The 14,618-nt window shown below is 31.8% G+C and overlaps 1 protein-coding gene across 9 annotated transcripts in view; it reads right to left on the reverse strand.

Moving 5' to 3' along the window:
* Nucleotides 1-14,618, reverse strand: part of LOC143065044 (uncharacterized) — a 132,238-nt gene extending 117,620 nt beyond the window's left edge. For 8 of the 9 annotated variants that reach the window (XM_076238344.1, XM_076238342.1, XM_076238346.1 and 5 more), the window contains exons 1-4: nt 14,465-14,617; nt 7,756-7,899; nt 6,081-6,125; nt 2,423-2,575 (exon numbers count right to left, since the gene is read on the reverse strand). In XM_076238344.1, the coding sequence (XP_076094459.1) occupies nt 2,423-2,575; nt 6,081-6,125; nt 7,756-7,899; nt 14,465-14,512 (390 nt within the window). In that variant the 5' untranslated portion in view covers nt 14,513-14,617. Of the gene's footprint in view, nt 1-2,422; nt 2,576-6,080; nt 6,126-7,755; nt 7,900-14,464 lie in introns of all 9 variants that reach the window. The other variant, XM_076238341.1, reaches the window with a different exon arrangement.

The following is a 14,618-nucleotide window of genomic DNA, read 5'->3' on the forward strand; positions in this document are numbered from 1 at the left end:
TCATAATTTTGAACATAACATATTCCTTGAAAAAAAATACATGTTACAATCATTTCAGAGTAAAATCTGTGATTCGTGGAAATACACTGCTATACTCCCAAATCAGTAGTAAAATTTCATGAATCTTCTCTCCCTGGGTGAACTGTTTATAGCCTTGTAATAAATCAATTTTAACTGTAATAACTGTCCTTTCATAATTTTAGATATTTCAGTTTTAAACAGGAAACTCCACACTAAAATTTACGACAAAAGGGATGATTTTTCGTTCCCTATTGTTAATTTTCCATTTTTAGATGGTGATGTTCCTTTAGCTCCACCTTACGGTGGTTATATTTAACAGCTCGTTTGCTATGCCCGTGTCTGTTTTGACGTTTTTGATTTTAACAAATGTATTCTATGTATTACTGGTAAATTATTAAACCAGGGATATTGTTACCATAAATTACTTAAAACCTTTACTAAATTTTTCAATAGAAATAAAGATTTGGTTTTGAAGTTTGGTTGTACCTGTAGAAAACTTATTTCAAACAGGATAGCACATCCTAATTTTTACGGAAATGTTGTTAACCGTGAACAGAAATTTAGAAATGATCCTTATAAACTTATCGCACCTTTAAATAAACTTATTCTAAAAGGTTACTAATTCAACACTGTAATAAGATCATTGAATATTGTTTTTATTGGTATAAATATTGATTTTGTTATCAGTAAATTAAGAGCAAACTAAATATAACTAGTATGTTATATACATAAAAACATTCATGGATCTACAATCTGTCGAAACCTGTATCTTGGCATTGCACAAGGTCATGTTTTTCTCTGACTGTTTAAGACGTCTTTACACTAAATCCATTGGATGTTGGATGTGTACTGATTAATAATTTAGTCTTAGATGCATGATTTTTTTATTAGTTGTTAGTGGCTTTGAACTAGCTGTCAGATAACTGTGAGTATTCTCAGATCTGTTCCTAGTGTCTTTTTGTTGTTGGGATGTACAAGTATCCGGCCACGTTCACTTGTATTTTTTCTGATGAGTTAAGCCTTTTTCAACTGATTTTTATAGTTCGTTCTTATGTTGTACTGTCCCAGTTTAGGGGGAGGGTTGGGATCCCACTAACATGTTAAACCCCGCCACATTATGTATGTATGTGCCTGTCCCAAGTCAGGAGTCTGTAATTCAGTGGTTGTCTTTTGTTTATGTGTTACATATCTGTTTTCGTTCATTTTTCTATATAAATGAGACCATTATTTTTCTCGTTTGAATTGTTTTACATTGTCACTTCGGGGCCTTTTATAGCTGACTATGTGGTTTAGGCTTTGCTCATTTTTGAAGGCCGTACAGTGACCTATAGTTGTTATTTTCTGTGTCATTTTGGTCTCTTGAGGACAGTTGTCTCGCTGGCAATCATACCACATCTTCTTTTTTATATTGTAAACCATCATATCTAATTCAAATGGATAAGCGAGAAAATAGTTTATGGCATATCCTGTTGAATTTATTGGTACAAAATATCAAAAATTTATATATAGGGTAGTTGACTTTTCATCACTTTATCAATCTGTAAATATTTGGTTCGGCCATAGATTACTAAATGAGAGCTTGTGCCTGGTTCATTACTTGGACCAATGTAATTTAAAATTACATCGGAATGATTTTTCTCCCACTATTAAGTGCACCAGCTCAGTGAGTTTTTAACAAAATGACAATGAGTTCATCTATATGCAACATATATATCAGTAAAAACATGTCATTCTTTGTCATTATAAATGTATAATGCCACTTTTTTTTACGAATATCATTTAATACAGATGAATTTGTAATAAAGTATGTCATGTTGGGATTGTCTGGTACAAGTTCTGAAATTCTGGAACAATGTTGATATCTATTGTTGAATAAGTTTTCAACAAGTAGCTATGTATCAATCGGATAAAATTCATAAAATTTCTGTATAGTGTGGTTTAGGTTTGTTTCTGGATTTGACATTAGTTTTATATGGAGTCTCATAGTTGATAGCTACTTAGAAATTTAGAAATTTCGGTCCCAAGTCACATAAAATTCACTGAAGAAAAGTTTAAAAAATAGTTTAAAGAGCAAAATTTTTGAAATATTTGTTTTCAGAAATACAGACTGGGTTATTGTTTTTCATACACCCTCATGGAATGTTATGAAACTAGAACAGAAGTGTCTTCAAGATTAAGAAATAGCATCTGAAGAGAAGTTTGAATATTTTGAATACATGCCATATTTTACTGATAAATGAACTTATTCTCTGCCACTCAAAAACTACACTTTTACAATAACAAAAGCATTATTAAGCAATACACAGATGTGCTGAACAATTTAAGATTTGTTATCTATCATATACATGATATAAGTGTAATCTTCAACATACAATACTATTGGTGTGAGTTATCTAAATACCTTCTGTGCAGAGTCAGATTCTTTGAACTTGGTGTTTTCACTGATCACCCTGTCTAATGCAAGCTGCTTTCCTTCTAAACATTCCTCTAATTCAGCTATTCTCTCTGTAGCATGCTTTAATTTGGTCTGTACCTTAAACAAGGACTTGGAATCCTGGCAAAACAAATCATCATTCTAGGTAATAACAAATAGTAGTGTACCGATAGTTAACTTTACAGATAAAGACACAAATTTTAATATGATGTCCTTATTACACTTTGAAAACTAAGCAGTTGTCAAATATGTTTGATTTTTGCACACGAACTTACTGTTCATATTCTTGTTATTTTCATTGTTATCCTTATAACATATACACATTTTAGCAGCTTACATAAACTTTATTATATAGTGTTTAATATCAAACAATATATATTTACTCTGCTGTTAGTTTTTTAAAATGATCAAATATGAAAATCTTATGTACATAATCCACTGGAAGGAAACAGGAACAGCCAATAATTTTTAAGTTATTTTCGTACGCTTCTACTTATAAAAATACTGTATTTGTCCTATTAGAATCGAAATAATTCCTTCATGTCATGTTCTTTGCTCATTTAAACATGAGCAGGCATTATTTTTTACCATATTTTACACATCGCTAACGCTCAGTGTAAAATATTAAAATGAGCATTGACCATGACATGAGGGAATTATTTCTTCATTTAAAATCTCGTTGTTGAAATGTCTCCGCTGTTGCTAGTTAGACCATTTGGAAAGTTTATGTAAAGATTCATGAGTTTTATAACTGCAGCTGCAAGTCCCAAGTCAGAAGCCTGTAATTCAGTGATAGTCGTTTGTTGCTGTGTTACATATTTGTTTTTCTTTCATTATTTTTCACAAAATAACAAGACAGTTGAACCTCGTTGTGTCGAAGTCGAAGGGACTGGACCAAAGTATTCGACTCATCCGAGGTTCGACTCATCCGAGGTTCGACTCATCCGAGGTCGAGCGTGTCGTCATAAATTTTGAATGCATGTACGATATGATATTTGTGTAAACTAGATACAATGAACAGTGTGCCTTTTTTTATTCTCGATAAGACACTGTATGATTGTGTATTCTCGATAAGACACTGTATGATTGTGTATTCAATCTCCAGTTTTGGTCCTTCGTAAAAAGTACAGATACAAATCATTCACAAATAAAATCAATAGTCTACACAAATATTTACAAAGGTCAGTCACTATAAATTATACCAGATGCTCCGCAGGGCGCAGTTTTATACGACTGCAGAGGTTGAACCCTGAACGGTTGGGGCAAGTATGGACACAACATTCAAGCTGGATTCAGATCTAAATTTGGATTGTGATTAAATAGTTGACACAGCATAGGTTTCTGACACAGAATGAATGTGGTCTAATGAACTTTTTTGCCTTTGAGTAATTCACTATGCTGTTGAAAAAATGTTTGAAGAAATTTTCTTTTTATTTATGAAATCTGAAATAAGAAAAATTTAAACCCCCCCCCCCCCCCCCCCATTTTTTTTTTCACATACCCCTTTCCCTTTTTCTAAAACTGATCTCAATTCAAATTTCTAATGGAGTTTGCAACAATAACTACTCATTTAAATACATCATAAAATATTAAAATGTAAAATAAAGTGCTTGTTATCACTGAATGGTAAAGATTGTTTTAATTTATCAATTGGTAGTAAAAGTGAATATACATTGTATATTGTATAAAACAATGATTTAAGTTGATTCAACTACTATTCTGGACAAAGAAAGATAACTCCAATTGAAAATTTCTTGCTATTGAACAATATTGTGCAATTAGATATTTCATGCTATTGCACAATACTGTGCAATTGAAAATATTTGCTATTGCACAATACTGTGCAATTGAAGATTTCTTGCTATTGTGCAATAGTGGCAATTGAAAATTTCTTGCTATTGCACAACACTGTGCAATTGAAGATTTCTTGCTATTGCTGAATACTGTGCAATTGAAAATTTCTTGCTATTGCACAATGCTTTATATAATAATTTTGGATCCTGATTTGAACCAACTTGAAAACTGGGCCCATAATCAAAAATCTAAGTACATGTTTAGATTCAGCATATCAAAAAAGCCCAAGAATTCAATTTTTGTTAAAATCAAACTTAGTTTAATATTGGACCCTTTAGACTTTAATGTAGACCAATTTGAAAACGGGACCAAAAATTAAGAATCTACATACACAGTTAGATTTGGCATATCAAAGAACCCCAATTATTCAATTTTTAATGAAATCAAACAAAGTTCAATTTTGGACCCTTTGGGCCCCTTATTCCTAAACTGTTTGGACCAAAACTCCCAAAATCAAACCCAACCTTCCTTTTATGGTCATAAACCTTGTGTTTAAATTTCATAGATTTCTATTTACTTATACTAAAGTTATGGTGCGAAAACCAAGAATAATGCTTATTTGGGCCCTTTTTGGGCCCCAATTCCTAAACTGTTGGGACTTCAACTCCCAAAATCAATCCTTACCTTCCTTTTGTGGTCATAAACCTTGTGATTAAATTTCATTGATTTCTATTAACTTATACTAAAGTTATTGTGCGAAAACCAAGAATAATGCTTATTTGGGCCCTTCTTTGGCCCCTAATTCCTAAATTGTTGGGACCAAAACTCCCAAAATCAATCCCAACCTCCTTTTTGTGGTCATGAACCTTGTGTCAAAATTTCATAGATTTCTATTTACTTTTACTACAGTTAAGAGTGCGAAAACTAAGAAAATGCTTATTTGGGGCCTTTTTGGCTCCTAATTCCTAAAATGTTGGGACCAAAACTCCCAAAATCAATCCCAACCTCCCTTTTGTGGTCATAAACCTCGTGTTAAAATGTCATAGATTTCTATTCACTTTTACTAAAGTTAGAGTGCGAAAAATAAAAGTATTCGGACGACGACGACAACGCCAGCGTGATACCAATATACGACCAAATATATACAATCGTATAAAAACTGTGAATCATGCAGGTTATAGATCAGTAGTAAGTGCTTGGCTATTCTAATGTTGCAAATTGTGTTTTGGTAATTAATCTGGAAATAATTTTGGACAATCAAAAAATATAAACATATACAGCATATGAAACATTTGGGACTAAATGCAAAAAGCTTACAAATAAGCACAGATGACAATTGCAATAAACAAATCAAAAATACAGAAAAATCATGGGTGCATCAGCTGTGATATTTTGGCTTAGTAGGAAAACAGATATTTTTTTATCAGGATCTATAAAACAAATTTGGACGAAGTCTTGTTGATACAGACTAAAAAGTTTGCTGACAATTTATGTCAAATGATGGAAAACAAAAAAAAAATCCCAATTTTGGTTAATTAAAGGCTGCTGTGAACTTGACCTTTTGACCAGATGAATTCAAAATCAATAGAGGTATTTTACATCCCAACTCATATTATCCATCAAAATATATAAAGATTTGATTTTTTACTCAAATTACAGCTCCAAAAAAGTGTTTACCTGAAGAAAAAAAATTCTATTTGTGTTTGTGTTTACAGGATATCTACCTCGACCTTTGAACAAAAACAAACAGAATGTATAATTTTCAGAACAAACACTTTTTTGAACTTCGAACTAATGTAGAGATATGTAATAATGTTTAGATGATACTAACTTGTGTACACATGGTTTCATCTTCTGATGTCATGTTGTGGTCACTCTGTAGAAATAAAACATGCAGTAAACTAAATATTGATGCATGCACATCCAATACAAAAATAGGAAACTTAAACAAAAACTAAGGAACACACAAATTTTCATTGTTTTGTATTATAGAAGTAAAGATTTAGAAAAAAAATATGTTTTTTTTATAACTTATGTTGTAGTTTATATATATATTCACATTAAATAAAAATAGTTCTGGCTTCATAAACTATGCTTTAAAGATTTTGTATCATTTAATACATGAATACATTAATATTTATGATCTTGAATCTTTAATCTTTAATCGAAGTGCTTGTAAAGGTAAAGATTGCTTTAATTTATCAGTGGGAAGTAACATTAATACATATTGCATTGTATACAGCATTGGTTTTAGTTGATTCAACTTAATTCTTGACAATGGGAGATAACTCCAATTTTTAAAGATGGCTTTAATAATGACATCATTTATAGTTTTAGAACGGATATTACATTCCTGCACCTTGCAAAAGTTATGTAATTTTCTTGACAGGTGTAGCATTATTTTTTTACTTGAATATCTGAGCATATATATAACATTGATAAATGTCTGAAAATGTTCATGGATAGGATGTATAGAATGATCAATGCACTATATTTTGTGTATCAAAAAGGTAGTGATCAGCCTTGGATATCCTTTAGATATCAAGTTAGTAGTATAAGGTTTTGATTGCATTTCATGCAATCTTCAACTAAAAACATAATGATAATCTGTAGGTTATGATGGGCATGATGGTAGGTAACATATGGTCTAGTTTGGATACAATAATATGCATAACTTCTAAATTCTAAATGTATATGCAAATAGAAATTCTTTAATTGGGAGGCATATTAATAACACCTACATCATCTACATAAGAATTTGTGACGATTAAAATTTTTAAATCCTTGTTTAGTTTTTTTGAAAACCTAAAATACAGTAGCTATACATTCCACTTAATTTTTTTTAAGGTCTCTATGAAAACTGCTTAACCAGAATTAGTAATACAGTATTAATTGTAAAATATTTCATGGTTTACAAAAAAATTCTATATTGTCATACAAAACAATTTACTGCAGAAAAAAGTAATAACTGGTCAGACACTAACAAAACTAATAAGGACTCTTGTGGACTAGCAATTAATTGGAACACAGGAAATAACACAAGCTTTAGGACAATATAAAATCTTGAAGCATCTTTTTTGCAACATAAATAGAATGAATCAGTGCTTTTTACATGTACAGTTCTAATAAAATACATATACATGCAAGGAAGACATGCTTATATTATAATGATTTTTTTATTAATGATTGATGAAAAATAGATACATATACATCTCCATACTGAATATGAAGTTCCTTTCACTAGATGTCTCCTTTCATTAATGCAGTGTTTTGTTTGCTTATTTTCCTGAGTTTAAGAACAAACAAAAATTGTTTTAATATTTTTTTTTAAATATGTCAGACTCTGTGTTGATACAACAAAACCATTTCTACATTTTGTACATGTTCTATCTTTCTACATCTATAGTGTACACATATTGTATGATCCTTAACAGATCTTTGCTATTATATCAGTGTACTTATAAACAGATACAGATGAAGAAAACCACATCTTCTCAGCTACTTACATCTTCAAACAAAGGGACATCACTAGAACTTGACTGATCAATGGAGCTGATGGATGAATCTCCCCCTGCTACTGTTTCATCTCCATGGTGATGATGATGATGACTGTGTTTCTTTTTACTCTTCTTTTTCTGAAATGCTGCTAACTGAAAACAAGACATTATTATTTTCTTTTGCTGTTGATTATGATAATATTTCAAATATCATTGATTAAACTGAAAATCTTCATTACAATAGTCAATAGCATACAAGTTTGATTGATTGGTGTTTAACGCCACTTTCATTTACAATGTATACTATTGTGCTATTTCCTGAGAGTCAGTTTTTATTGGTGGCGGAAACCTGAGTCCCTGGAGAAAACAACAGATTATTGAATAGCATACAAGAATGCATGTGTAGTGTTTCCTACAGGTGGTTTTGGCGTGTAATGGCGCCCTGCCGCGATTTCTCGACGCCCTGCCCTTTTTGGGAAAAAAAATTGGCGCCCTGCCCTAATTTTGTCGAAATTCCTGACGCCATGCCTTTATCGTCGTAATTAACAACCGGTACTGAAAGACATATTTTATGAATACCGCTCGAGTTATTTCCCTTCAAAACAAAAGTTCACTAGGTCGCCATTTTGTAATCGATTTCGTAATCAGCTGATTAGCAAACTGCAATAGATTTAATAGTGAATACAGATACTAATCACAGGTCCTGATTGTATCCCCCAAGTCCCAGAAACATCGTTTTGCCTAGAAGATTAATGAAAAAACATCGATGTGATGCTTAGATATTTTTTTTTTACAGATGATAGATTTTTAATTTACATAATTTACATTGTTTGCATGGTTGAACAAGCCAATGAACGGCGATCATGAGACATTTGTCAAATTGAAAAGTAAAAATTCTTTGCAAGCTATTTTTTAAATACAAATGCTTGACTGTACCTTAAATGAAATGAATAAAAATCCAAATTAAAAGCAGAATAATCCAGAAAATAAATGAATTCCTTGATCAAATGTTTTCTTTTGATTACAAACATGTCACATGATCATTTTAGGCGGGAAAAATACTTGGGAAAACACCTAAGTAACAGACAACTATGTCTGGCTATTTATAGACATTTAAAATAAACAGCTGATATGGTAGTGCCATGAAAGTAGTAAAACTTGTTGTATCTATATTAATTTAATTTGGAAAAGGGTGTAGAGGGGAAGGGGTTAATTTGTAAAGTTATTTTTTTTTGTAATTTAATAAATTTTGGTTACTAAAAATGACCCTGGATATCAGGGAATGTGTCAACCTGTTTTTAGGGAAAAAAAGGAGGATTTGTCAATGACAATTGATATGACCAAAGCAATATGACATAGTGCTTTCTTGTTTTTAAAGAACTGATTTTGTTTTTAATTGTTTTTATTGTTTTAAATATTTCATATATATATGTTTTAAATATTTCATATATATATGTTTTAAACACTTTTTCTTGTTTAACAATTTGTTTTAATGATTGATAACAGATGTATATGTCCTTTTTATAGTATTAAACTAGTATGTTTTAAATGAATCAATTTTATAGAAATTGCCTGTTTATGTTAAGTAAGTGCCCTAAAATTGTTGTCCATCGCGCTTAATGTGCCCTCTGAGCTAACAATTACCCTGCCCTTTTTAAAAGCTGCAGGAAACACTAATGTGATTGCATGTAAAGAAAAAGAATTGGTGTACACGCCATGTCATGAGAATAAACATATTTACACATTTGGGTATTAAGCTTAACTTCGTCATGAAATGACATACATGTACAAGTGTATTTACATCTGAAGGGTGAATAGTGTGTACAGTTGAAAATTCAAGAGCATGCAAGTTGGCAGTTATCAGAATCTCATAAGAGATAAGTTATTTGATGCTTTAATGGATCCAAATAGTTTCATTTTTCTCTGATTATAGTGTGATGGTAACTGGCACTTGTTTATCTTCCCCTTATACTCCAAATGTGAGTTGTTTGTTATGAATGAGTTTCAAAGGTTGATGGTTGACCTGAGGTCAATCTGTGTACATGTATATGACATCATTTAACAATCAGTTCTTACTGTCATGACTGTGACGTGAATCATGTAACATAAATTTTGTGACTTAAGAAATGTATCAGAAAGGTAGTGCATGAATTTGAAAGATGTCTTAAATGAATTTCACATTCAAGAATTTTCCTGTATATTTCCATTCCAATGTCAAAATGTTGTAGCTGACTTTTTCTTCTTTTGTTAATCAGCAAAGAGATTTCATCCTGTTGATGATGTGTCATCAAGCAGGGTTATGACAAATGATACTGAAGGTGAGTCCAGTGACTAGTCATTTTAGGCCATGGTGAGCCCAACACTGAACAGTAACAGGAAGATATATCTTTTGCAACATAGTGCAGGTGGTCTACAAAATGTGATCAATGGGAAATGAAAAATTCTATGTACAACTTCAAGTTAAAATGTGCTTCCACTGTCCAAGATAAAAACATAATCAACAGCATCACTATGTCCATGGTCTCATGATGGAAATGTAATCAAAGGTTTTCCTTAATTGTAACTATAGTCACGTCACATAAAATTGGCACAATGTTTTTGGTTGAAAATTTTTAAACTAACAACTGCATTCATTCAAGATGACGTTTTTCATTTCGCAGAATCAAATATCATTCCAAAAATCAACTACTGTCCTACCTTTTATTGTATTTGCACTGTATAATCCTGACCTTAACATAATCCAAGATTATTTTGTATGGTGGAATCCGACATTGTTAATACTGGAAGTGTTGACGTGGGGTTCCACGTGCTGTCTATTTTCTTGTGTCTCTCAGAGCTTTTCATCATCTTTATGCAAAAAGCATGGGAAATTGTATCATCAATGACAATGTTATTACCGGAGAGTAACGAATGTTATGTAAATCAGGGATCCTCATAGAAACCAAGATGGCGGTTTTACAATGTAAATAATTTTGAAAAATTCGAAGGTCAGGATTATACAGTGCAAACACAATAAAAGGTAGGACAGTAGTTGATATTTGGACTGGATTTTTATTTCGCTTATCGAAAAACATCATCTCGAGTGAACGCGGCTGATATTTAACAAAATTTTGAAAAAAATCATTGTGCCAATTTTACGTGACGGCCACTATAAGATGTTGTCATATCAAACCAGCATATACATGTATATCATCATTTAATGACAATTTTAAAAAAATAAATGCCAAAATCTAAATTTCGTGTAATTCGTTTTGATTTGAAATGTCATGTTGGACTTAGATTATTCTTGGATAGAAGGTCGTTTTTTTATACAGAAGTGTTGTACTCTGGTTGCATGATATTGACTGACGGAATATGTCTAGTTTGCAGTGATATTGTTTGCCTCAAATTACAGCCGAAATTAAGCCTTTTCCCCTAGAGAAAATTCCCAATTGCTAAAAAAAATGGCTTAAAATTCCTCCCAAAAAGTTTTACATTTTCCCAATACAGTGATGGTATTGGCAGAAATTTTGTAAATATCGTATTCATGTTATTATTTTGATATTAGAAACCACTTTTGAGATCCGGTTTTCTAACCAGAATCATCATAGTGTTTGTAACACATGTAGTTTTCAATGCATTAAGTACCATCATTGCTTCTGTTTCTTTCCCCTCTCTGAAAGTACCTTTCAGATTGAAAATGTTTGATAACCAAAATATACATGAAACAGTGCAAAAAAGACAGTAAAGCCAGCAAAACCAGATGCTCCGCAGGGCGTAGCTTTATACGACCGCAGAGGTTGAACCCTGAACGGTTAGGGCAAGTATGGACACAACATTCAAGCTGGATTCAGCTCTAAATTTGGATTGTGATTAAATAGTTGACACAGCATAGGTTTCTGACACAGAATGAATGTGTTCTAATGAACTTAAAATTTTTGTTTCTCTTAGAGCAATTCACTATGCTGTTGAATATTAATCCTCTCAAAAAAATGTTTGAAGAAATTTTCTTTTTTATTTATGAAATTTCAAATGAGAAAAATTGAACCCAATTTTTTTAATCACATCCCCCTTTCCCTTATTCCAAAACTAATCTCAATTAAAATTTCTAATGGAGTTTGCAACAATAACTACTCATTTAAATACATCATAAAATATTAAGATGTAAAAAAACTGCTTGTTATCACTGAATGGTAAAGATTATTTTAATTTATCAGTTGGTAGTAAAAAGTGAATATACATTGTATATTGTATATAACAAAGATTTAAGTTGATTCTGGACAAAGAAAGATAACTCTAATTAAAAAAAAATTGATATTTCACAATATTGTGCAATTAGATATTTCTTGCCATTGCGCAATACTGTGCAATTGAAAAGACTTGCTATTGCACAATACTTAATATAATAATTTTAGATCCTGATTTGGACCAACTTGAAAACTGGGCCCATAATAAAAAATCTAAGTACATTTTTGGATTCAGCATATCAAAGAACTTCAAGATTTCAATTTTTGTTAAAATCAGACTAAGTTTAATTTTGGACCCTTTGGACTTTAGTGTAGACCAATTTGAAAACAGGACCAAAAATGAAGAATCTACATACACAGTTAGATTTGGTATATCAAAGAACCCCATTTATTCAATTTTTGATGAAATCAAACAAAGTTTAATTTTGGACCCCGATTTGGACCAACTTGAAAACTGGGCCAATAATCAAGAATCTAAGTACATTTTTAGATTCAGCATATCAAAGAACCTAACTGATTCATTTTTTGTCAAAATCAAACTAAGTTTAATTTTGGACCCTTTGGACCTTAATGTAGACCAATTTGAAAACGGGACCAAAAGTTAAGAATCTACATACACAGTCATGACAGTTAGATTCAGCATATCAAAGAACCCCAATTATTCAATTTTGATGAAATCAAACAGAAGTTTAATTTTGGACCCTTTGGGCCCCTTATTATGTTGGGACCAAAACTCCCAAAATCAAACCCAACCTTTCTTTTATGGTCATAAACCTTGTGTTTAAATTTCATAGATTTCTATTTACTTATACTAACGTTATGGTGCGAAAACCAAGAAAAATGCTTGTTTGGGTCCCTTTTTGGCCCCTAATTCCTAAACTGTTGGGACCTAAACTCCCAAAATCAATACCAACCTTCCTTTTGTAGTCATTAACATTGTGTTTAAATTTCATTGATTTCTATTTACTTAAACTAATGTTATTGTGCGAAAACCAAGAATAATGCTTATTTGGGCCCTTTTTTGGCCCCTAATTCCTAAACTGTTGAGACCAAAACTCCCAAAATCAATCCCAACCGTTCTTTTGTGGTCATAAACCTTGTGTCAAAATTTCATAGATTTCTATTAACTTAAACTAAAGTTATAGTGCGAAAACCAAGAAAATGCTTATTTGGGCCCTTTTTGGCCCCTAATTCCTAAAATGTTGGGACCAAAACTCCCAAAATCAATACCAACCTTCCTTTTGTGGTCATAAACCTTGTGTTAAAATTTCATAGATTTCCATTCACTTTTACTAAAGTTAGAGTGCGAAAACTAAAAGTATTCGGACGCCGGACGACGAAGACGACGACGACGACGCCGACGCCAACGTGATAGCAATATACGACGAAAATTTTTTCAAAATTTGCGGTCGTATAAAAATCAGAGATGTGTTTAAAATAAAATATACAAATTTCCCAATTTCAATAAAAAATATGCATTTTTCCCAATAAAAAACAGTAGATGTAGTTTTGAAAAAAGACAACACTATCACTGAGTTTGGTATCAGGTCCTTCGTGCTCAATACACTTTTGCACCCTACACATTCGCACCTCACACTTTCGCACCCAAGGTCCATTAGCACCCAATTTTAAATAAAATTCCTGTTGAATTAGAAAATCAGGATTGTTGTTTTTATGGATTTGATGTAAATATTGCATGTATCTAGCTTGGTATGAGTAAAACATTGAAGATTAGATTGAAGATTTAAAATGAAAAACACAAAAGATTTTAACAGCTAGTCCCCTTTGATCTGAAACAATGAAACAAAAAATTATAGCACTACACTAACCAAAACAAGATTAAGATTTATTCAACACAAAAAAAAAACGTTGTCTCACTTTAATTTAAGACAATGACAACAAATATACTTATAGGATACACTTGCCAAAACATGATTACAAAGTTATTAAACACAAAACCAATAAAAATTGGGCGCAAACATTTATGGTGCGAAAGTGAAAGGGGGCAAATGTGGTTGGGCACGAACGGACCCGGATTCGTCTATAGTGTTTTACTGTGAACTTATTTTTGATGCACTGACTTTGTTGGCATGTTGCTTATGAGCAATGCTTAAGATAATACATCACATTAAAAACTGACTGATTGATGATTTTGTTTACACATATTGACCTCAGGTCAACTGGTGAGTGGTAACTGGTGCAACTCATTCATTAAAATCAACTTGGTGTAATATTGAAGATCATGTATTGACATATGTATGGCTGCTGCTGCAGTTCAAAGTGGCAAACCTGGTAAATGTTGTAAACAGTCTATACTGTGAAATGTTTCCAATATCTCTATATTAATTTTAATTCATTCTAGCTCATATGGTGTTTTGGGCAAGTTGTCCGAAATAAGTTCATTCCCCCTTTTTTACAACTATAACAACATGACTCAAAGTTCATAGCTTTTCGGGTCTTTTGTTTAATGACATCATTTCAAAATAAATAACCTTTTCCTTTCCAGCTCGAAGCTTTTTGTTTCGTTCTTCTTCGTCCATTTCAAAACTTTTTATTACGTGTCTGGGAATATTTCTTCAATCCAATGGCGCTCATTCTTATTTTGGTCAATAGATGGCGCTCTTGGAGAAATTATAAGAACCAAAA

This window comes from Mytilus galloprovincialis, chromosome 2, assembly GCF_965363235.1.
Source record: "Mytilus galloprovincialis chromosome 2, xbMytGall1.hap1.1, whole genome shotgun sequence".
Lineage (NCBI taxonomy): Eukaryota > Metazoa > Mollusca > Bivalvia > Mytilida > Mytilidae > Mytilus > Mytilus galloprovincialis.